This window comes from Copadichromis virginalis, linkage group LG18 (assembly GCF_057382275.1).
Source record: "Copadichromis virginalis isolate Kocher_CV1m ecotype Utaka linkage group LG18, C_Virginalis_male_GT1.1, whole genome shotgun sequence".
Lineage (NCBI taxonomy): Eukaryota > Metazoa > Chordata > Actinopteri > Cichliformes > Cichlidae > Copadichromis > Copadichromis virginalis.
Genome location: NC_140635.1, coordinates 9268405 through 9293601, shown reverse-complemented (window position 1 = coordinate 9293601; position 25197 = coordinate 9268405). Strand labels below are relative to the sequence as shown.

At 39.3% G+C, this 25197-nt stretch overlaps 3 protein-coding genes across 3 annotated transcripts in view; 1 reads left to right on the top strand and 2 right to left on the bottom strand.

Moving 5' to 3' along the window:
- Positions 1–1288: 1288 nt before the first annotated feature.
- Positions 1289–13062, bottom strand: LOC146687246 (acyl-coenzyme A thioesterase 2, mitochondrial-like). Its single transcript, XM_085440369.1, has 4 exons — positions 12998–13062; positions 4407–4862; positions 3848–4035; positions 1289–2202 (listed from the first exon to the last, which is right to left on the bottom strand). The coding sequence occupies exons 2-4, from the start codon at positions 4855–4857 to the stop codon at positions 1594–1596; spliced, it is 1248 nt and encodes a 415-aa protein (XP_085296495.1). The 5' UTR covers positions 4858–4862; positions 12998–13062; the 3' UTR covers positions 1289–1593.
- Positions 1938–25197, top strand: part of LOC146687244 (acyl-coenzyme A thioesterase 5-like) — a 35639-nt gene continuing 12379 nt past the window's right edge. Inside the window, exons 1-2 of the mRNA XM_085440365.1 lie at positions 1938–2005; positions 2618–2763. The gene's annotated coding sequence lies outside the window, so the exon portion shown is untranslated. The remainder of the gene's footprint in view (positions 2006–2617; positions 2764–25197) is intronic.
- LOC146687245 (uncharacterized) lies at positions 19558–24195 on the bottom strand. Its single transcript, XM_085440371.1, has 9 exons — positions 23700–24195; positions 23519–23551; positions 22949–23038; positions 22054–22537; positions 21685–21787; positions 21553–21605; positions 21363–21441; positions 20252–21141; positions 19558–20143 (listed from the first exon to the last, which is right to left on the bottom strand). Exons 4-8 carry the CDS (start codon positions 22054–22056, stop codon positions 20582–20584), a joined length of 798 nt encoding a protein of 265 aa, XP_085296497.1. The 5' UTR covers positions 22057–22537; positions 22949–23038; positions 23519–23551; positions 23700–24195; the 3' UTR covers positions 19558–20143; positions 20252–20581.

Below are 25197 nucleotides of genomic sequence, written 5' to 3'. Positions count from 1 at the left end.
TGCCCAAATATCAAAGAGAAATTAAAAATACATGCTGTGGAAGAGTTCGGGTCTTACGAGGTTAAGGTTCACACTCCCTTGCTACCTACCAGAGTCCTCAAAGAGACAAAAGTTTCTTCCTGTGGAGCTGTCTGCTTCCCCCAACTTCCTTACTACACCCCCACCATTTGTCTTATAGTATGAGTGTGAAACATGTTAAAATCCAGTGGCACCAAGGCATTATACAATAAAATAATGTGATTAATACATAAGTAAAAGAAATTCCTATACACTGTCAACTGTGATTGGTGTGTGCGAGTGTATTATGCTCAAGGAGCTTTTAACTGCACAAATGAGCAGATTTGTGAAGTTTAGCTTCAAAATGTGTTTTTATATGTTCATTATGATTTTGAAATATGCACTTGTAAATAGCTTTCTGTATGTTTACATTTCTGTGTGTTTGTGTGGAGCAGGGATTTGTGAGCACTCAAAATTCACACAGTGCACACATTTGTAAAATCTTTTTTTTTAGATCATTTTGAGATGTATTATTTCCATAAAATATGCAACAGCCCAAAGAGAGTTTTACATGCATGTTTTTTTCTTAAAACCAAAACTCACTGAAGAAAATGAGTCACTAGTCCGTGCTGTTTCTTGATGTACCCGTGATCTTGTGGACTTATGACGGACTTGAGTCGCAGACCAAATATGGTTCAATACAAAATATGCTCAAAGCAAGTGAATACCTTATTTCTAGTGACGACTTGTGTGGACTTAGTACCTTACTTACTACCTTAAAATACGAGTAAACCATTAAACAGGAGTAGCTACATTGTCTCACCTTGTTTTGTTTTTTCTTCTCACATAATAACAAACTGCTTCCACCTAAAGTTAAGAAATTAATCTGTGGGTTGGACCATATCAATAAAGCCATTTTTAGTTTCCCATTTACACATTATATATATTTGAATATTTTTAATATGTTATGTTTCATGGGTCATCTTTTTAATTTGCTGGTCTCTCAGAAAGGAAACTGTGTAAATTAAACTTTAAACTGAAGTCTATTTGTCAGCTCATTATTCTTTGTTGCGTTTTTTTTAGGCTTTAATAGTTTTAACACAATTGTTTTTTGTTGTTGTTTTTAATTACAACATAAAGATCAATTTACAAAAGATAAGTACAGTAATGTGGGATCAAATAACAAAATCAGCGTTACGCAAAAATTAAAAACATGTATCTACACTCATCATATAATGTTTTTGGCACTGTGATGATGGAACAAATAGCCAAAACAAATAAACAGTAATTTCAATGAAACATTAAGAAAGGCCGACTGGAAATAAACCATAGCTGACTGTAGAGTCCAGGATAAGCAGACAGAAGATCAAGTGACAATCCCAAAAAATTATAAAGAAAAATGAAAAAAGAAACATGTGTACAGGGCTCAGGAGATACAGGAGGGGAAGACATGTGCGAATCATAATTTCACCTAAAATTTCAAACTGTCATATTAACAACTATTATATTAATTATAAAATGTGATTTTCATACAGTCAATTTGCTGTCATGATTTATGTTTCTGTAACTCAAGCTTTCTAATCATCCTGTTTGAATCTATAACTTGGCTTTAGTCTGTGCTGCATCACAACTCAGGTGAGTTTTGAAGAAATCCTGGATCTTCTTCCACAGGTGGATCTCAGCTGCTATGTGGGCCTTGGGCTCACCTCCCCACAGCACTCGTTTGCCTACACCTGCATTGAAGCTGGAGGGGCAGTGGGGTGCATAAGGTGGCTCCAACATGTGTCCAGCTCCAGGGTAAAAAACAGTCTCAAAGTTCTCCTTCCCATGATGCTTAAGTCTCACTACCATTTCATCCATGTAGGCTTCGCTGTCCCAGTTGAGGTCGTCTCCTACAACCGCGAAAAGAAAATGGCTCTTGGCTCGTTCAATGGGGATCAAGCTGCCCTTATTCTTCTCTGCCAGGGGATCTTCAAGAGCATCCTTTATGATGATTGCACCTGACTCGGTGGGAATAAACTTGCTTTCGTCAAACAGTATTGATGACAGGATCTGCCGTTTCTTGTAGTAGAGAGGCGTGACCACATTGGCGTTACAGGCATTCATGCACACTATGGCCTCGACACCTGGCACAAAAGCAGCGAGTGCCAGTCCGATATTTGCTCCCTTGCATCTTGACATTATGCCAACTCCTTTACTGCCCACCTGTGAAATAACACAGAAATTAAAAGGCGATGCAAATCTATAAAACATTTGGAGCGCAGGGCTGACTCTACCTGTCATTATTTTCATTTTTGTGGACTACATATGCATATTACCATTACTAAATAAATAAACACATTCATATATGCACAGTGAAGCTATCATGATCCGGGTGAGTGGCTGGAAACTTCTACCAGGGTCTTGAGTCTCCTTGGTATCTGGCCCTGGGCAGGGCCGTCATATCTCCAACAGCTTCACTCACCTGGAGCTGAGTTGAGGCAATCAGGCTAAAGAGATTTAAGCCTTACACTGATATTCCCTCTCCAACAGTTTGTCAACTACTTCATGTTGGTAGCTGGCTCTAATGCTCCATGTTATTTGCCAAGTGCTTTTCTTACCTTGTTCTCTTGTGCCCTAGCTTTTCCCGGAACCTCCAAAACCCTTACCCCCAAATTAAGCTAATCTCTTGAACCTCGGATAACCCAGCTCTTCTCTGGAAATCTCTCCGTGCTTCACCTGCCTGCCCTCCTGCCATCACACTCCTTCGGAACCTACGGAACTCAGGTCAGCCATCTCACACCGTCTAACTCACGCCCCCTCTCCCTCCAAGCATCTTTCACTCCACCTGCAAGTAAGCAAGACATATAGCCATGCTCACCTTTTCTAGTACTCCCCTTTTACCACAGTTCTAACTCCACGCTCCTCAGTGTGATCGCTCTATGTACCAAGCCATGCTACAGTTACCCCTTCAAGCCCAATTTCCCCCACTTGGCCCCATGACCACGTTATCACGCTACGCAGAGCCGCTGTTACATTCTACAGTCTATTCCTCTTTTGGCAAATCTCTCAAGCTCCTCCAGATTTTATTGGCTTCTAGCATGGACCTTGGTTCACTTCACACTGCAAATTTTTGTTTGTTCTCGTGATTGTCCTTTTTGAGACTACAATTCTAGATTCTAGTGTCTTGGCAGTAGTACTGGGGTCTTTAGACACATCTATCACTAGTTTTCTTTCTAGAGTGTTTGAAATCTTTTGCTTCCTACCCTGCCAAGCTTGTTCTGTACTGTGTGACTCTCTTGGCTGAATTTCTTAACTTTGCATATTGAAACTTGGAAATGCTGTGATAACTTTGTATATCTATTTCTTGCTTAGAGATCTTCAACATTTCTTATTCTATAAAATTATAAAAGGATTTCTTCTGTTTTTGGGGTGATGCGTTCTCAAGTGACAGCTCAAACATTGCACAGCAGTGGCTTCTACTATCAATAAAAAGGTCAATTTTTCAGGGGGCTGATAATGTTGATCTTGAAAATTATTATATGTTAGAAATTATTATGTTATTGTGTGATAATAGAAACAATTCATGTTTTCTCAAGAAGATTTGTGCGATTACAAAAAATATGTCGTAAAGCTGAGGCTTTATGCTCTCTGAAATTTATTCAATTATCTGAATGAATGTAAATGAGAGTATTTCTGAAACTCCACTTAAGCTAATTAAGATTCCCATTAGCTACAGGAATACAGCAGATATTCCACCTGGGATCTACAAATTTACTCTCTTCTCTGAGAATGCACAGAGTATAGAAACATAAACTTTCCTTCAGTATGAAACATCTTTCTGCTGTCTGTGCGCACTAGAGCAACTCACCTTTGGTTGCTGTTTTAAGAAATTCATTGCTTCTTCAAAGTGGTCCAGATGTGTCTCTGTGATATTGTCACCCTTCTTATTGTACACCGCCACTGAGAGAACCACAAAGCCTTTGTTAGCCAGTAGACTGGGTCTTGCCTCAGATACTGAGGTGGGCAAATCCAACACAGCAGGAAAAGGACCTTTTCCTGGAAGAAAGAAAAAAGATTCTAATCAGCAGCAAGTCATATTTTAAATTTTATTCTTAATTTCTCTGGAAGCCAGTGAAGGGACGCAAGAATAGGTGTAATATGTGACAGTCAGCTATTTTTTGTTAGCAGTCTTTCAAACAAAGGTCTTGCTGCATTCTGTACTAACTGGACATGAGTTGTGGAGGACTGAGAAACGCACCTGAAATGTGAACTACAGTAAGCAAGGTGGGAGAAAATTAAAATTTGAACTAGAAGTTTCAGATGACTGAATGACAGTTAAAGTTTAATTTCAACAATGTTGATTTAAAAGCTGGTTAATGTTAAATGAACTAAAATGAACATAGAAACCTAGGAACCACCTCCAGTACCTGGAGGAGTGAAAAGGACTCCACGGATGTTCCCTTCATTGACGGGAACCCTGGTGACCCCATCTCTCATCAGAAGCCTCTCATTCATCATCTCTGCCAGTAATCTGCCCTCCTCCTCATGCACAGAAAACTTCACCACCTGGGGGTTTATGGCATTTGTCTTTAGATATATTTTGTGCATGGTATGTGGCCTCATGGAACACAGCAGACCCATGGGTTCTACTCCAACGTAGCTCCCACCTAGCGAGGGGTCTCTTTTCAGGTCGACCTCCCCACTGCCATCAGCCCTGTAGGTGGCCGAGGAGCTGAACACCACTCCCTTGTCATCAGTTAATTTGGCTCTCATGTTGACAACCTGCCTTGGCCTCAGCCCGGCCACCTTCACCTGAATGGGCTCATCAAACATACATTTGATGCTTGGCAGCAGCTTCAGTCTCACTTGAGAGGACATCTTTTCTGAAAAAGAGAAAAAGATTGGACTTTATGAATGTAAGATAAAAAGTCCCCTTACACAATACTTTTTGTAAGAAATTTCAGAGACAGATCGATCCATATTACATTACATTATGTTTATTAATTACACCAACAACCCACTGTCCCAGTTTGGTCTCTGAGTGCAGGAAACCCAAATCCAAACTCCACTCAAAAAATGTGCCAGTTTAAATATGTATCATTAGCAAGCAACCACATTACAAGTGCCCACTGTACTCTCTGTCAATAATGTTAATACTAGATCCATTTCAGACAGTGGCAGTAATATTTTACACTGGGCAGCAAATCAGCACAGCAGGATCTTCCAGAGCGAGACAGAAACTCTGACTATTTTTTGTTAATATTTAACAGCTCTTGCACAGCCACTGTTAGTGTGATACCTTTGCACCAGATACCCTCCCATGCACCCATCAGTAAAGACTTCTTTCTAGTTAAGTAAATGGTTTGCATGGATTTCCATTAAAGGTTTTTTTTATGTTCAGTACAATTATTCAGTCACTCGTTGCACTTCAGGCAGTTTTGATTCCCGTTTTCATGATCACACAGCCACTTCAAAAGGTAAACACCAACTTCAAAGTGATATTTCTCTTCCATTGTTTACAATTAAACTTTTAAAAACAAAAAATTTGAATAGATGTTGATTAGGACAAAAGGTCCCAAATCCATGCCATCAATGCATAGTCACAATTAATTAAAAGTTAATAAGACTTGCAAGGTGGTAACACAAGCTGACTGGAAATAACAGAGGCACAAAGAGTCCAGGATAATCAGGAAAAAGTGATCCAGTGATACAGTCCTGCCTGGCAGGATGATGTGTTCACAGAATTTGATATATATTCTGTCATGCAATCAGTTAAACCAGGGATAGGCAACTCCAGGCCTCGAGTGCCAGTGTCCTGCAGGGTTTAGATCTCACCCTGGGTCTCGCACCTGAATCAAATGATTAGTTCATTACCAGTCTTCTGGAGAATGTCAAGACACGTTTAGGAGATAATTTAGCAATTTGAATGAGCTAAAACCTGCAGGACACCGGCACTTGAGGCCTGGAGTTGCCTACCCCTGGGTTAAACTGTTATTGATTTCTCAATGTTGTTCACAAATTACATTCTCTATACCCTCAAAGCAGTCCTGCAGCTTTGAGGGTATTCACAAGACCGCCTTGTGAATATGGGTCTTTTAACAAGAGGAATATATCTCCACGTTGGGTGAGTGTTGAGTAATTACATATGAGAGCATGAGGGTGGGAATGGATGTTTGTATCTGGTCGGGTATCAGACGCCACCTCTCTGGGGGCATCTCGGGCCCTCCAAGGTATGGAGGCCTATCTCCCCCCACCACTTCCCCTGCCAGTGACAGACGCCCTCAGACATCGGTGCGTTGGTGGTTCTTTGTGTCCGGGGATGGGCGCCCAGGTACACACCGACTCACTCCTTGGTGGCTGCTTGTCGGGGCCTGGAGCCTGGGGCTCGCTCGGACCACTTCGGGGGTGGGGTGCCCTCAGCCTCTCGGCCTGGGGCTCGGTCACTCAGGCACAGCTGGCTGCCAGCGGAGCTCACGGGCACGTCACTGCAACCCCCCCGGCTTCTGCTCCGCGGCTGCTGAGTGACCCCTCATCTGGGACTCTCGTCAGCTCTTTCTGGGATAGTGGCGCGGCTGCCCCTCTGTTGGTCTTCCTTGGTCTCTTGTGTTCTGGGGGCCTCTGGATGTTTGGAGTTTTGATCTCCTCCATACCTGCTTCATGCCCTGGTGGATGGGGCTGTGGCTCCCCACACCCTCTAGCACAGCGGTCCCCAATCCCCGGACCGGTACCGGTCCGTGAGTCGTTTGGTACCGGGCCGCGAGAGTTGAGGCTCAGGTGTGAAATGTATGGTTTTCAGGGTTTTTATCGTTTTTCAGCGTTATTTTGTTATCGTTTTTATCGTTAACTCGGTTTTCCTGGGTCTTTTCACGTGTGTTATGAATAAATCTTCTTTTTTTCGGTACCGGTACTAGTTTTATTATGTTGTATTTATCCGCAACACCTTAAAGGTCCGTGAAAATGTTTTTGGGCATAAACCGGTTCGTGGGGCAAAAAAGGTTGGGGACCGCTGCTCTAGCAGATCATTACATGAAGGAACCTTTTAAAAACAAGTGCGTTCATGCTTACAGGTGTACACACGGGTGCTCACACACACAAACTACACCCTTTTTGGCTCCTACCTCAAAGCACACTGTGCGCTGTTGATCTTACGTGCTGCACAATAATGTTTAATATTTAGTATTTACCGTTATATTCCCATAGATCATCGTGATGTTGTTTATTCTATTGCTCTCGTTTTCTTCTGCTTGTTTTCTTTTTTCATTCCCAACAGGTGAAATTAAAAAAAAGTATCTACTGTTATCTATTGTTAGCTAGTTTATTGTGAGGGTGTTGTTTTTAGATTAGATTGGATTAGATTAGATAGAACTTTATTAATCCCTCGGGTGGGTTCCTCTGGGAAATTCGATTTCCAAAAAAGCACAGCACCGACAGAAGTTACAGAGTTACAGAATATTATATATATATACACATACACACACACACACACACACACACACACACACACACATATATAAATACAGAGACAATATAAATAAAATATACGAAGGGGATAAATAGAATAAATAGGAATAAAAAATAAAAATACAAGTGAATTGCACATTTCAAGTATTGAGTCTATTGCACTGTTGACTATTTACAAAAGTATTGCACAAAAGGTATTGTACAGTGAGGTGAAGAGGCACTACAGCTTAGTTGTTCCCCCCTCCTTTGTCCTCCTGTTTCCCCTCCCTCTCCCCTCCAGAGAGGAGTTAAACAGTTTGATGGCGTGTGGGACAAAGGAGTTTTTAAGTCTGTTAGTTCTTGTCTTGGGGAGAAGCAACCTGTCACTGAACAGACTCTTCTGGTTGTTAATGGCCGTGTGCAGAGGATGCCTGGCATTGTCCATAATGTCCATCAGTTTCTTTAATGTCCTTTTCTCTGCCACTGTCACCAGAGTGTCCAGCTTCATGCCGACCACAGAGCTAGCCCTCGGCCCTGTTTCAGGAAGCCGGTTTAGTGGAAAAACTGAGTAAGTATACCCTGAGTTAACGAAAACTCTGGGTTTTCGGTTTCACAAAGCGAGTTCAGCTGCAGCCTGAGTGAGTCACTATGACGACACACGCCGTGAAGCTAACCTGCCCCCTAGCAGGTTTACTACAACTAACCCTGACTGTCTCCGCCCCTTTGTCGGAAACCTGACAGTAGGAAGTGTCAGACATGGCGTGTCCCTTCCTTGAAGAGCCAGTAGATCGTGAAGCCCAAATTCTCCGCAGAGCTCTCCGCCGGGAGAGAGTGATCAGAGCGCGTTTGGACATTTTATCATTTCCTGATGATTTTCTGTGTGAACGTTACCGTTTTTCAGCACAATCTATAATTTATTTGGATAACATCCTCAGGCCATATATTACGCATGTGACACATCGCGGACATGCTCTCAGTTCTGTACATATTATTTGTATTGCACTTCGGTTTTTTGCAAACGGGAGCTTTCTGTATAATATTGGTGACGCTGAGCACGTTTCCAAGGCTACCGTCTGTCGGGCAGTCAGGAATGTTACAGTTGCACTGAAACGTCTCCTGTACTCGTTTGTGGTGTTCCCCGGTCATAGACCCACAAGATTCATCAAAGAGGGATGCCACAAAATTGCAGGTATCAGGATGACCAAAACTTAATTTATGATGTGGTGATACTTGAACTACTACTTAAATTTTACATTTATTTTCAGGGTTCCCAGGCGTGATTGGCTGTACAGATGGCACTCACATTCCAATCATTGCTCCTTCAGTAAATGAAGGAGACTATGTGAACAGGAAGTCTTTCCACAGCATTAATGTACAGGTACATAGTTCCCTGTAGCATGTCAAACTAACAAATTATTTCATTATAGTAATGGATGCTAATTTGTGTTCTCTGCACTGTGAAGATCATATATGATGCTGCCAACATTATCACAAATGTGGAAGCCAAGTGGCCAGGCTCTGTCCATGACTCACAAATATTCCGTGAATGTACACTGAGCACAAAATTTGGACATGGTGAGTTGAAAATACTTTAAAATATATAAAGACCAATTGCTTCAGGGACATTTGAACTGAAGTGTATCCTTCTGTCTTAGGAGAGTTCACTGGCTACTTGCTTGGTGATAGGGGGTATCCATGTTTACCCTATTTGCTTACCCCTTACTCTGACCCTGAACCGGGCCCACAGCAGCGATATAATCTGGCTAATTGCAGGACAAGAGCCAGAGTTGAAATGACTATCGGAATGCTTAAGGCCCGGTTCCAGTGCCTGCAAAGACTCAGGGTCACCCCAGAAAGGGCATGTGACATTATTGTGGCATGTGTGATTCTTCACAACATTGCCACAATTAGAGGAGAACACTGTCCTTCTGAACCAAACATCAGCAGTGATCCAAACCATGAACATCCTGACCCTCCCACGGACATACAAGATGGAAGCGCAGTCAGAGACACCATATGTCACAATCATTTCTTTTGACCCATCACCTCAACATGTTGAAAGAAGAATAAACAGATTTTTTGTTCAACTGGCTTTATTGGTCGCCTGTATTTCCTGTACACAAAGTATTAAAAGATGTAAACCTCATAAAGTGTCTCTGTTGCTTCCTCCTCTGTAACAGCTGTCAATGTTTCTTCATTATTTTCCTGTAGTAAAGAAATAAACAACATTGCTGTTCTACTGTAAACTCATATAATCTGTGGAGTATTACTCACAACTGCATGTTGGTCTGGCTCAACAGGAGGCTGCACCAGATGCAGTACACCATCAACTGATAGAATATGAGGTTTATACAGGTCACTTATAACTTACAAGGGACCAAATGGCAATTAACAAACATACCAATCACCTTACACTTCATTGTCATTATGCTCTCAAAGACAACCAAGACTGAGGGAAGGCAAAATCAGTAGGAAAATAACTTCACTACAAAATAATCCATTATGGTAAAGAGTTTATCAAATGAATGAGCAGCACTGCAAAGGTGACTGTGAAGAAAGGATGTATGCACATCATGTATTATTTTGAATTTACCCCCTATGTAGGCACTTGTGTCTTGCGGGGTTATTGACTCAGAGGATGTCCCCGCAGAGATGCCTTCGGCCACAGGGCGCCCACTGTTTTGGCTGAGGGCCAACTGCTCAGCCTCTGTGAGTGGTGGTGGTGGAGGACCCCCACCTGTTTTTCGGGCCTCCACTTTTTTTCTGTTGGCTATAACGGGTCACATTTGAGCATACAGAGTAAGCAAATATGTACTTGTAATGTGCTCAGATAATTTCAATAAGTGCTTACAGAAAGAAAATTAATGTAGCCTCTAACTGCAATTGATTTACATCGGACAAACAGACCAAGCACTATGGCTCATAATACAATTACACCTTACCTGTTTGGACTATATTTTTATTAGAGATGGCACGATACCACTTTTTTATGTCCGATACCGATACCGATATCATAAATTTGGATATCTGCCGATACCGATATGAATCCGATATAGTGTTTTTTAATCAACAAAACTGTTTTTTAAAATATCTTGCTGCATTTTGCAAGTCTGCAAGTTCATACTCAAGTTTAAAACAACAACTACACTAAAGCTATTCTGTTATACCTGTGTACAAAAAAAATATTTAATAGTTCAGCAATACTGATCAATCTAATAAACTTAGACCTACACCATCCTCCCTATTCTGGTATTTTAAAGAGTACTTAGCGTAAATATTAAGCAACCTAACTAATAGGGTTCCAACTCCCAGCAACAACAAAAATAAATAAATAAAAAATAGGGAACCACCCCTCACGCGCCACCTCATGATGCTTAATCGACGTAATCAACCTTAATTTGATGCAGTGTGAAAAAAAATGCACAGAAATCAATTATTTTTCAAGAAATATTAAATAGATTCAACATCTTTCTTCAACAAAATTGCAGACTGCACAGATGGTACCTTCCCAAAGGAAAAAGTACTATAGCTTACTAGGGTATATATATTAGACTTAATAGTCACTATATACAGTAATTGACTTCTATTCATTTTACATCAAATTAAAACTTTGTGTGTCAGATAATTATTTATTAAAAGCTAGACATTTTAAATGAGAATAAGAAAGAAAAGTATGTCTTTGTGCCCCCTTTTCCCAGTTAATGCCCTATCGGCCCCCCTGGATAAACTTTGCTAGATCCGCCCCTGCACAGTTACCAGCGTCAGCTACGTAGAAAAAGATCCTGGTGTAGAAAGTAATATTAAATAAATTCTAACAACAGCTTATCAAGCTTAAACGTGCTGCTGTTGTTCAGCCGCTGGTTTCCTCTTTCTGGTGCAAAGTGGGCCAAAAACAAAGACGGACTCGCGACAGAAAAGCCGATCAGCTGATCATTTAAGCAGTTTCACGATTGAAGTAGCAGCCCGAGAACGAGAGGCAGTCGCTCGTTAAGCTTAACGCAGGAATGCTTTACAAACATTCAGAGATGGACTTACACACTTGCTTTACTTCTCTCGGGGATAACTTTGTCGGAGATGAAATGCCGGGTTGCTAGCGAAGCTCCAAATGCTATCCAGACCACAGGTCCCGCGTGCCACAGCCGCTCTATCACGTGATGCATACTGCTCCGACATGCTAACGTTCTGAGGTGAGTTATGGCGTGTTGCAAGTTTTGTGAGGTGCTTTCGTGATATTTAATGGATCGGATTACATTTTTTATTTTTCTCCGATATCCGATCCAGTCATTTAGGTCAGTATCGGACCGATACCGATACGTAATATCGGATCGGTCCATCTCTAATTTTTATATTTCATTTTTACTTGCTGCCAGGCACGTTTGGGGCCTGTTGGGTTGCACCTGCGCTCACATCACATCACAAAATAAAATGTATAAAATAACAAATAAAATAACATATGATAAAATAACGTGTTAAATGGGTGGAAATCCCTAGATCAATGTTTAAATTAACACTCACGCATTGACTCTGTCGGCTATGTTTTGCCATGCATGCTCTCTTTCTTTTGCAGCTGTGGCTGTGTTACTTTTTTCCGCGGAATTTGCATGTTATCGGCATATGCTGCCATCAGAATTTCGGCCTCAAGCGCTGTGAAATACATTGACCGCGCCTTCTTTCCCTCCGTCTCCATGGTGACTCGCTTAATCTGTGCTCCGCTTATCAGGGCTTTATGTATCCTCGTCCGCGCGCTTCACTTGGGGTTGACGCAACTCCGCGTTGATTGAACTAATTGTTATCAGCCTTTCTGAAACCGAATATTCCGAGTTGGACAGTTCGGGGTTACTCAACCGTGAGTGTCGTTTTTCACTCTGAGTTTTCTAAACCGGCTTCCTGAAACAGGGCCCTCCTGATCAGTTTCTCCAGCCTGGATGAGCCTGGATTTCTCCAGCCTGGATTTATTATGTTGCTCTTTGTTTTTTTTTCTTCCCCCCTTTCTCACCATCTCTTCTCCCCTCTATTTTTCTTTCTTTCTCACCCTCTCTTTCTTTCACCCTGTCCTATCCCCCAGTCATGTCTGTCCCATCTTTAAAAAATGAAAATAAAATAAATACATAATTATAATAAAGGTCAGTTAAATGGACCAATATGGCAAAGCCACGATGATCCACTTGGTAAAGTAAATCCACTTGGCATCTTTCTTGGCCTTCAGACAACAATTCTGATGGCTAAAAATCCAAACGGGACAGGCAAAAATAAATAAATAAATAAAATAAAATAAAATAATATATATATATATATATATATATATATATATATATATATATATATATAGACCTCAATACGTAAATTATCACTGTACTGTAACATGTACAGTACTTGCAAAATAGTTTTCCATATGTTTACATTGCTGTGTATCTATGTGGACTGGAGCACGGATTTGTGAGCACTCAAAATTAACTCAGTCCGCACATTTGTATATCGTAGATTATTTTCAACCTTTCGAGACAAATGTATCTCCATATATGTGCAACAGCCGAGAGTTTTACAAGGATGTTTTTTTTTTCTTAAAACCAAAACTCACCGAAGCGAATGAGTCTGGTGGTTGGTTTTGTTTCTCGAAGTACCCGTGATCACGCGGACTTAAGACAGACTTGAGTCGCAGCCCAAATATGTTTTAAATTCAAAATACGCTCAAAGTACGCTTCTGGTGACGACTTGTTTGGACTTCGCCTTAGCCAAGTATCCCAGAATGCATTTCAAACGAAATTCAGAACTGGAAGTAAAGTTCTGAAAAAGCACTGTTTCTAGTGCATAAAATAGTGCGACGATTTCGGCGAGAATGTAGCAACATTAAATATCCGGCCAAATTATCAAAATATTACCTATTTGCAAAAGTTAAGCACAAGATATATAATTTTTTAGGATATATTATATATATATATAATGGGTGACGTTTGCTTTTCTGCAGTGGTTTATTCTTGAGAAAATCGGTTTTGCAGAGTTTAAAGTCAGCCTGCAAAAAGTGTCTGATTTTATTTCACTTTAATGTGTTGACATCGGTGTTTTTACCCACCACAGTCGAGCCAGCCGCCGCTTGTTAACCGCTTAAACGTTCGTGCGCTTCTACACTGAGTTTTAGGGTAGTATGTAACATGTCGATCTGTTCCTGGATATCCTGAAAGCCGATGTCAAATCAGCTCCAGAAATGATCATATTATATTTCAGCTGTTTTCAAAACAAACGGTCTGTAGGTAAGTTTGTAGATTATTTTAGAATGCAGAAAACAGGTCATTTTAACATCTGACCTGATTGTTTTTGTTGAGTTAGCAGCATGATCCTTGAATACATGTACAAGAGTAACATAATATTTTTTAATATTATAGTTCATACAGCACACACATGTTACTGAAAGGTTACAAGTCTGTTGATTGTTCAGTCATTGACTAATCAGTCACCACACTGAAGTTCTTAACAACTGATTTGTTAAGAAGTCAGTCCACCGTTTGCTCCAGTCTTTCCAGAGTGCTTCACACTGATGGTCCCTTTAAAGTCGAGCATTGTGCAAGAATGAACTTTGCATGCCCTGGACTTTCAAACTATAGTCGGGTTCCTGATAAGTGGATACAAACAACTCAAAACGGTGAACTGTAATTGTCGCTTAACAGTAAAACTGGGTTGCAGTGTTTGTGAATGCAGCTTTATTGAAACTGTAAATGATGTCTGACAGAGGGCGCTCGAATAGAAGGTGTGAGAAGTTATTATAGAATATTACTGCTTACCTGTACTAAAAGAATGGAGCCGGTATATTTCGCTCTCAGATTGCTGCTTTACTTGAGGTTCATAGGATATTTAAAAGTAGAAGGCAACACTGGTTGGTGATGGAGATTGTTGGTCAGACCTAGAAACTGTATGTGTGTTACAGAGCTTTTTCTGGCTTTTCTTTTATTCTTGCAGAGGATGTTGTGCTTATTTTACGGACGATCTGATTTCCTGGACGATCTGATTTCCTCGTGTCAGCATTGTTCCCACATCATCATAATTAATGTTGTTCCAGGTTCAACATTGCAAGTGACCAATCACCTTCTTGTGACGTCATTCCTTTGCGACTTCGAAATACCCGCCTTCGAGTATTTCGAAATACAAGTGAAGAAGCGAAAAACCACCGCCTGTCCGCCGAATTTGAAGTCAATTTAGGATACTTTCCTTTAATAAACGGTAAGCATTATACATATGTTCCTCACTTGGCTTGCTGTTTGTTTGCTAGCGATAGGCTACTTGACGACAGCATTAGCTAACCAGTGTTCCCCAACTTTTTGGGTGTTTCGTGGCCCGGGGGTTGGGTCAGGCAAAATTGCAGTAGCTTCCCTGATCATTTTACAAACATAAGTGAAGAGAATCTGGACTAAAAGGCCTAGACTTATGGTTGTGTGCTGAATCTATGAATCAAACTATCACCTGGAAACATAATTAACTGGTCCATAGCTGTGAAACTGGACATGAGTTCTTGATTCTATGGAGATTAACAGTAATCCAGAAATTTACAAATTTGTCCTGGTACATCGCGTAAATGTTGTCCCAGGGACATCGCGTAAATGTTGTCCCTGGGACATTGTGTAAATGTTGTCCCTGGGACATCGTGTAAATGTTGTCCCTGGGACATCGTGTAATTGTTGTCCCTGGGACATCGTGTAATTGTTGTCCCTGGGACATCGTGTAGATGTTGTCCCTGGGACATCGTGTAAATATTGTCCCTGGGACATCGCGTAAATGTTGTCCCTGGGACATCGCGTAAATGTTGTCCCTGGGATATCGCGTAAATGTTGTCCCTGGGATATCGCGTAGATGTTGTCCCTGGGACATCGTGTAGATGTTGTCCCTGGGACATCGTGTGATAGCTTGTAAATAATGGAATGAAAATTATTGATTGTTATTAACTTGTGAAAAAGAAGTGTAACAAATCCACATGTTATGTTCTTACACCCTTACAGAAACTGTGACTCCTTCACAATGTCAGGTAAATGTCAACTCATGTTGAATAATCAACCAATCAAGCCTTTTATTATCACATGCAATGTTATTGTACAATTTACTTAATGAATCGTGTTCCTTAGTTCTGTTTTTATTTATATGTATTTATTTATTTGTTTTATAAGGTAATAGATGGCCTAATCTATTTGCAGTGTGAGGTATGTTGAAAAGCTTGTTTGATCATAATGACATAGCATGTTTACGTTTTTTGTAATGTATTTGAAAACATAGGTGTATTTATGTTATTTTTATAGAATTTCCCTCACATTTATCCAATACCAAGCCAAATCACTGGAAAAATTTTGGATGGGTCCACAAGAGCACAAAGTGCATACTTTTTGAAGGTATGACTTGGACTGTGGTAACTATGTTCTTATCACAAAGGGTTTATAAGTTGCCACTATAAACAAACAGCATTTTCCAAAATTGAAGCCTTGTCAGAAGAACCTGAAAAATACCTTTCTGAAACCTTTTCTGTGTAAAGACTTGTTCAAAAGCAATGCACACAGATTAAAACATTTCTGTCTTGGCCAACTGATAAAGAACACCAAAAATTGAGTGGTGCGTGTTGAGTCTGTGGTCTTGATTTGTTTTGTACACACTATAGAAATTAATTAATGTAAACCAAAAATGACACTTTCTATATGTTTGTGTATCTGCAGAATTAATTACAAGTCTCACCTGACAAGCTTTTGCAGTTTTGCAGTGTCATTCTTGACAGAAAAACATACTTGTCACATTATTTTTATTTCCAGAAAAACATCTTTCAGATGTATGAGAAATTGATTGGAGCCTGTCTGGAAAACGGCAGCCACTGGACCTTGTTTGTAAGTTGCACAGATTTTGCACTCTCTCTAGTGCATGATACTTTTCAGTGTCCCTCATTAGGAAAGCTCAAGGCCCAAGCCTACCATATCCATCTTTTTACAAAACAGTTTTGTGACATACCCAAGAGGACCATAGTCTATATGAATTCATTTGGCGAGTCGGAGGTCAGAAAAAGTGCGGTGTTGAAAAACTGGAGGTAATTAATTAACATATTTAACATAACATATTTAATTTAATTGAAATCATTACCGAACGTGGTTATTGATTTCTCTATATGCTTTTTATTTGTAATAACTGCGATCTCTCAGCTCATTTGCTTCAGCAAGAGGCTGCACTGGAGAGTGGACCTTGTCACATGTGAGCCACCCACATCAACAGGATGGGAACTCATGTGGAGTGCATGTCATAATGGTACTGAAAACTATAGCTTTAACCTATATAAGTAATGTTTACATTTTTGCCTATTCAGTTTTTAAAGCCTTAGAGGCAGGATGGTAAAATCTCAATTTTTTTTGTAGATTGAACCATTTCAGCAGTAATGCTTTGCTTTGGTTGCTCTGTTTTTTTTTTTTTTTCTCGGGGAGGGGGGGGGTTAAAAACAAACAAACATTTCTTTGTTAATCTAATTCTTTTTGTTCTTTTTTTTTTTTCTTCTTCGTCAATTATTAGTTTGCCCAATCTCTCATTGACGGTAAAACACAAGTGGAGGAGTACAACACTGAAATCACAAAGCTCAGGTCCCGACTTTGCCACTACTTATTTTCCTCAATAGGTAAAGATAAAATTAGCTGCCTTCTTTTTCTCTAACATTGGAAAATGTAACTTGTACTTAAACAAATTATATTTTGCAGATCGAACTAGGAAGTGCAGTCAGTGCTGGTGTGTGATTGCAGCCAAAGACCGGGTACACTATGACATGTCCTTAGCCATATAGATTGTTTATTTAATGGACCTTGTTCATTTGTTTTTTGGGCCGCATGAAAAACAGGTTTGCTGACACCTTGTCTCAAGTTTCAGACTCTGCTTCAAGACTGATGGAAAGTGGTTAAAATTACAGTCAAGAACAGCCATGGAGTTAATGCATATCAAGTCCCATCTGAGTCAAGAGAAGACATGGTGTATGATGTCTGCCCTGTTGAGTCCTACTGCAACTGTACATATGGCTTACGAGGACTTCTTTGCAAGCATCTAGTGTTACTTGCAAAATTAGCAGAGGCTGACAATGACATCTATCCAAACATGGAAACAGACCTTGGCAAGAATTGCAGTGAAAGAAAGGCATTACTTTGTACACTGTGAGGACTTGAAAGTGATAAAAATGCCAAGTTTGTTTGGAAATCTGTGTTTTTTTGCATCGGCTGAAACACTTCAGTGCACTTGTTGTACGTTCTCTCACTATAACACATGTGCTTGCCTGAAGGTGGCTTGTAGCCATTTTAAACAAATGAAAAACTCTCTGAAAAGTCCTCTATCAACTTTGAATGACACTCCTGTAGTTGAAAGCACAGACAAAAAATGCACAGAAGATGCAGTTGGAAAACTAAATGCTGTTTTAGACACAGTTAAACAGTGGGCATTCATTCCAGAGGGTATTACTGCAATGATAGATGAACTGCATACAAATGTCTTAAAAACAAAACAAGTAGGCAAAAGTATATTCCAGTACGAAATAAAGATGACAGATAATGCACGCAAAATTAGGCCATTGTATTCTAGCAAGAAACGTTCGGCCAGCATCGACATTCCAACAGTCTGAAAATGAATGTGAACAGTCGATAACCACTGAAAGAGAGACATCCTCTGGAGAAAATGAAAACCTTTTGGAATACAAAACAAAAAAGAGAAGAGTTAAAGCTAAGTATATGCACAAGTAGACTTTTGTGTGACATTTCAAAGGGACTGCATCCATTACTTCTGTTTATTGAAACCTAAAGCTGAATAGCTGTCTTAACTTTCTGCCAAGGAACAGATGAAAAGAAATTGTTTGGTCTCTCAAGCAGTTGTTATTTATGTGTGTTATTCATTACTTTGGCTTGGTTGCTGTTTTTGATACAAATTCATCTGTGCCCATTGTAATATTTTCATATGTTACTATTTTTATATTGCTATGCATTATAAATAAAGGATTACTTATTACTATTAAAGGTCTGCATTTGTAATTGTTGGTATTATTTATAAAATATGCGCTCTTAAGTTTTTTGCTCCATAAAACGATACCTGTCACTTTTTGGACAGAGTATCAGCTGTTGAGAATCCTGGCTCATACAAAATAGAAGTAAAAGGTTTCAACATCCAGCCTTTTTATGATTAAATACAAAGTGTAATAACAGAGTTATTGGGGTGTGATTTTGTTAATAGTTAGTCTTAAGTATAAGTTTAATAGTAATGAGTAAGAAAATATAGCCAGAATAATGGAATGAGACTAACACCTGACCTCACACTGAGATTTGGTATGAAGTGGCATGTTTGTGCTAATGCTGACATTGGGGCTCAGAGTTCCTCTGTGTGTATATATTTGTGAACGTTAACTTGGCTAATGTCCAAGGGTTTGACTGCTTTCCTGTTGGATTGTATCACAAAGAACAGGGATAAGAGCACCAGTGGCCGTGCACACCCTCATCTCTCTCCTTCACCCGATCATTAGTGTTGGAAACCGGCATTAGCTCAGAGTAGATTAGACTTCAGTATAGTGCAAGTGATTTGATTTTATGATTATTTGATTCAGTTTTTTCTGTGTTCAAGCTCAATTACTTTAATAAAATATGTTGAATTCAAACAAATAAATAAACAAATAAACTGTGGACATTACCCTTTTAAACCTTTCTGAAACAAGACAGGTAAAAACCAGTGTATAAAAGTTTACATAGGTATAAATAGCTCTAACACTTTACTCCAGCCTGGCGTCCACACATGTGGACATCACATTTTGGGTTATTTAGACCAAAATACTAAATCTTGATCAACAAGTGCCTGATATACAGTTATGAGGACATTATACTGCAACTGTTCTATCGAAATTTCAAATTAATGTCCTCATATGTGGCTCTCATTTTTCTCAGAAACAAAAATTAGGTAAAAAAAAAACAAAACCTGGTAATTCTTTCTTTTTACATTCATCGGGTTCCAATCGGCCCAAATATCAAAGAGAAATTAAAAATGCATGCCATGGAAGATTTCGGGTCTTAGGGGGTTAAAATGACCAGACCCCTCCGGCCTGTTTTCCAGGCCACTAAATTAAACCCAGTCAATTACCAATTGAACAGAATAAAAACCTACGAGGTCCACTAATAGTCCAAAAGTCCAAATCTTTAATAGAAAAGACAGGCAGAACTCAAACAAACAATAATCCAAACGAGGAGCATATATACACACTGGAAAGTAAATAATTATAAGTTATTAAATCAGACTAATTAAATACAGTAAAACTAATAAGGGAAGACGAACACACGGGAAATAAAAATAACAGTGTAAACATACCAAAACTCAAAATAAAACAGGAAAGCTACTACAAACCGAGTGTGACACAATTACATTCATATTGAAACATATGTGATAATTTTCTTTCTTTGTAGCATTTTTAAGATATGTGTTAGAACAGTCATTATGCTGTTTGGATTAGGAACCAATCATTTTTGCCAAATAGTTAACACAAACTTAGAACAACAATGAACAATTTTCAAGATTCTGATTTACAGAACAAACAAAAGTCACAAAAGGTTTCATTATTTAAGAGACAAGATCAAGTTTTTCACACAGGAATGAAATGACAGAATCCAGTGCAGCGGGGCCAAAGGTGTGTGTCAGCAAACTGAAGGTTGAGGAATCAGTCAGCTCATGTTTAAGATTGTGTTGGATTTTGAGAAGAGTCTGTCTGTTATTAGAAAGTAAGATTAACAATGTTACACCAATAACCCAAATACGGGGAAATGACAAATAATACCAAAAAAGATACAACTTTCATATTGTTTTACTAACTTACTTTGTCATATCAGCACTTGAATGGTCGATGCCTTTACAGACCATGTCTGTTGTGACATCGCAGGCCAATCTTCCGGCAAACCTGAGGGCTAGCTCCCCAGCCTCCTCTTCACTCAGAACACTAAACACTGTTACTTTAGTTTTGGCCTTCTTAGGCCTGTCAAGAATCATTGCGGGCAGTTTGGCTTTACGGCCCTAAAAAAGAAAAAGTGCAAACACCAAAAGAGCAGAGAGAGACACACACATGCGCACAAAGTTAAATGCTTTTGTTTACATGGTGTAATTGTGTATATGTTGCAGCAAATGCACAATTTCCAGCCACATTGTCACTTCATTGATACGAGTAACCCGGATTTATTTCAGGTGACATCAAAATCACGAAATGTATACCTACCCCAATCAAACCTCTGAAAACATGAACTGACATGTTCTCTGCGTTGATTCTGCGCTTGATCTCGTCTTCTGTTATTGTGTAGGTTTTCTTTTTTGAGCTTGGTACAGATAAGCGACCATGCACTCTGTAAACTGTACTAGTTCCTTCTGAATCAGTTTGGAATTCTGTATCTGCATCGATCCTGTCAACATCATCAGCAGCAGCATTATCTGTACTCAGACTTGTGCCGTATACTTCTGCTTCTTTTTCGTTGTCTTCAGTCTGTGTACCTTCATCTCTTTCAGTCTGTGTACCTTCATCTCTGACTGTCAGTCTTCCTATCTCACTGTTACTTGTCGATTTGCTGCAGATGTTCTCTCCCTTAGGAACTTTTCCTTTGTCATTCGCTGCCTGATGCTTTCCCTGATGACATTCTTCACTGGCTACTTCTATTGCTCCTCCTGTATAGCCACCCACTATGCTGCACAACTCCTTTCCCTCTGCTGTGCTGCACTGTGCTGTTACATAAAGAAGAATGATATAAACAGCACTATATCAATTTAATTGTGAAGAGAAATCCCCACAATACGACACAGTTATGTCTAAAATAGTTTTGTGTAAAAACTGGATCTTGAAACGTCCACTTTAATTACACAGTCCTGGTGTGCAAAGGCAAAATTACGAAAAAAAATTTCACTTTAAACATTTTTGGACATTGTTTAGTTATATTGTGACTTACTCTCACAGAAGATACAGATGCCACAAACAGACTTTGAACAACGCATGTGCTTGTATGCACCACATTTCTGGCACTGCACCTGTGAATTAAAAAAAAAAAAAAAAAGAAGAAGAAATAAACAAACAAAAAACAAATGAACAAAGTCCATTAAATAAACAATCTATATGGCTAAGGACATGTCATAGTGTACCCGGTCTTTGGCTGCAATCACACACCAGCACTGACTGCACTTCCTAGTTCGATCTGCAAAATATAATTTGTTTAAGTACAAGTTACATTTTCCAATGTTAGAGAAAAAGAAGGCAGCTAATTTTATCTTTACCTATTGAGGAAAATAAGTAGTGGCAAAGTCGGGACCTGAGCTTTGTGATTTCAGTGTTGTACTCCTCCACTTGTGTTTTACCGTCAATGAGAGATTGGGCAAACTAATAATTGACGAAGAAGAAAAAAAAAAAAAAAAGAACAAAAAGAATTAGATTAACAAAGAAATGTTTGTTTGTTTTTAACCCCCCCCCCCCCTCCCCGAGAAAAAAAAAAAAAAACAGAGCAACCAAAGCAAAGCATTACTGCTGAAATGGTTCAATCTACAAAAAAAATTGAGATTTTACCATCCTGCCTCTAAGGCTTTAAAAACTGAATAGGCAAAGATGTAAACATTACTTATATAGGTTAAAGCTATAGTTTTCAGTACCATTATGACATGCACTCCACATGAGTTCCCATCCTATTGATGTGGGTGGCTCACATGTGACAAGGTCCACTCTCCAGCGCAGCCTCTTGCTGAAGCAAATGAGCTGAGAGATCGCAGTTATTACAAATAAAAAGCATATAGAGAAATCAATAACCACGTTCGGTAATGATTTCAATTAAATTAAATATGTTATGTTAAATATGTTAATTAATTACCTCCAGTTTTTCAACACCGCACTTTTTCTGACCTCCGACTCGCCAAATGAATTCATATAGACTATGGTCCTCTTGGGTATGTCACAAAACTGTTTTGTAAAAAGATGGATATGGTAGGCTTGGGCCTTGAGCTTTCCTAATGAGGGACACTGAAAAGTATCATGCACTAGAGAGAGTGCAAAATCTGTGCAACTTACAAACAAGGTCCAGTGGCTGCCGTTTTCCAGACAGGCTCCAATCAATTTCTCATACATCTGAAAGATGTTTTTCTGGAAATAAAAATAATGTGACAAGTATGTTTTTCTGTCAAGAATGACACTGCAAAACTGCAAAAGCTTGTCAGGTGAGACTTGTAATTAATTCTGCAGATACACAAACATATAGAAAGTGTCATTTTTGGTTTACATTAATTAATTTCTATAGTGTGTACAAAACAAATCAAGACCACAGACTCAACACGCACCACTCAATTTTTGGTGTTCTTTATCAGTTGGCCAAGACAGAAATGTTTTAATCTGTGTGCATTGCTTTTGAACAAGTCTTTACACAGAAAAGGTTTCAGAAAGGTATTTTTCAGGTTCTTCTGACAAGGCTTCAATTTTGGAAAATGCTGTTTGTTTATAGTGGCAACTTATAAACCCTTTGTGATAAGAACATAGTTACCACAGTCCAAGTCATACCTTCAAAAAGTATGCACTTTGTGCTCTTGTGGACCCATCCAAAATTTTTCCAGTGATTTGGCTTGGTATTGGATAAATGTGAGGGAAATTCTATAAAAATAACATAAATACACCTATGTTTTCAAATACATTACAAAAAACGTAAACATGCTATGTCACTCCTTTGTCCCACACGCCATCAAACTGTTTAACTCCTCTCTGGAGGGGAGAGGGAGGGGAAACAGGAGGACAAAGGAGGGGGGAACAACTAAGCTGTAGTGCCTCTTCACCTCACTGTACAATACCTTTTGTGCAATACTTTTGTAAATAGTCAACGGTGCAATAGACTCAATACTTGAAATGTGCAATTCACTTGTATTTTTATTTTTATTCCTATTTATTATATTTATCCCCTTCGTATATTTTATTTATATTGTCTCTGTATTTATATATATATGTGTGTGTGTATAACTCTGTAACTTCTGTCGGTGCTGTGCTTTTTTGGAAATCGAATTTCCCAGAGGAACCCACCCGAGGGATTAATAAAGTTCTATCTTATCTTATTATGATCAAACAAGCTTTTCAACATACCTCACACTGCAAATAGATTAGGCCATCTATTACCTTATAAAACAAATAAATAAATACATATAAATAAAAACAGAACTAAGGAATACGATTCATTAAGTAAATTGTACAATAAAGTGTATTTAAAGCAGAATTTAACATTAGTTTTATGACAACATAAAAGGATTTTTATGTCAAGAGGTACCTCATCTGAAATGTTAGTCTGGTCAAACAGGGATTTCAAACTTGAAATACCAATAGAGTTTGGTCCAGCTACTCCCACAAGGTAATCTGTGAGAAAGCATATGCTGTAGTCAACAGATATCATTTTCTTTTTGCATGCTGCAACCATCATCCATTTCAGTCTTCTAGGAGCTTTGTCTGGTTGTAGTTCTTTTTTCTCCTCCTCATCTATTAATTAAATTGTTTTCTGACCTTCCTAACTGTTTCCGACCTGTCTTCCCAATGTGATGTTTAAGCAATATATGTATGGTCAGAAGGGGGTGAAATTTTCATTGCAGTTGTACGTGTAACATTGCATGTGATAATAAAAGGCTTGATTGGTTGATTATTCAACATGAGTTGACATTTACCTGACATTGTGAAGGAGTCACAGTTTCTGTAAGGGTGTAAGAACATAACATGTGGATTTGTTACACTTCTTTTTCACAAGTTAATAACAATCAATAATTTTCATTCCATTATTTACAAGCTATCAAACGATGTCCCAGGGACAACATCTACACGATGTCCCAGGGACAACATTTACACGATGTCCCAGGGACAACATCTACACGATGTCCCAGGGACAACATCTACACGATGTCCCAGGGCAAATTCTACATGATGTCCCAGGGACAACATTTACACAATGTCCCAGGGACAACATTTACGCGATGTCCCAGGGACAACATCTACACGATGTCCCAGGGCAAATTCTACATGATGTCCCAGGGACAACATTTACACAATGTCCCAGGGACAACATTTACGCGATGTACCAGGACAAATTTGTAAATTTCTGGATTACTGTTAATCTCCATAGAATCAAGAACTCATGTCCAGTTTCACAGCTATGGACCAGTTAATTATGTTTCCAGGTGATAGTTTGATTCATAGATTCAGCACACAACCATAAGTCTAGGCCTTTTAGTCCAGATTCTCTTCACTTATGTTTGTAAAATGATCAGGGAAGCTACTGCAATTTTGCCTGACCCAACCCCCGGGCCACGAAACACCCAAAAAGTTGGGGAACGCTGGTCTAGAGAACACTGGTTAGCTAATGCTGTCGTCAAGTAGCCTATCGCTAGCAAACAAACAGCAAGCCAAGTGAGGAACATATGTATAATGCTTACCATTTATTAAAGGAAAGTATCCTAAATTGACTTCAAATTCGGCGGACAGGCGAATTGACTTCAAATTCGGCGGACAGGCGGCGGTTTTTCGCTTCTTCACTTGTATTTCGAAATAATCGAAGGCGGGTATTTCGAAGTCGCAAAGGAATTACGTCACAAGAAGGTGATTGGTCACTTGCAATGTTGAACCTGGAACAACATTAATTATGATGATGTGGGAACAATGCTGACACGAGGAAATCAGATCGTCCTTATTTTACCACTAGTTGACCTTTTAATGATGGAAGGCTTACCAGCCACATTTGAAACACTGTCCTCTGGATTAACACCATCATCAACACCAATATT

Bases quoted from the DNA above. Each gene is read 5' to 3' on its own strand.
- LOC146687246 (XM_085440369.1), bottom strand. From the start codon at position 4,857: ATGTCCTCTCAAGTGAGACTGAAGCTGCTGCCAAGCATCAAATGTATG. The intron at 4,036-4,406 runs GTACTGGAGGTG...TCTTTCTTCCAG, and splicing joins AGTCCTTTTCACTCCTCCAG to GAAAAGGTCCTTTTCCTGCT. The intron at 2,203-3,847 runs GTGAGTTGCTCT...GTTATTTCACAG, and splicing joins TCTTAAAACAGCAACCAAAG to GTGGGCAGTAAAGGAGTTGG.
- LOC146687245 (XM_085440371.1), bottom strand. The intron at 21,606-21,684 runs GTAAAGATAAAA...TATATTTTGCAG, and splicing joins CTACTTATTTTCCTCAATAG to ATCGAACTAGGAAGTGCAGT. The intron at 21,442-21,552 runs GTACACTATGAC...TTTAATTCACAG, and splicing joins TGATTGCAGCCAAAGACCGG to GTGCAGTGCCAGAAATGTGG.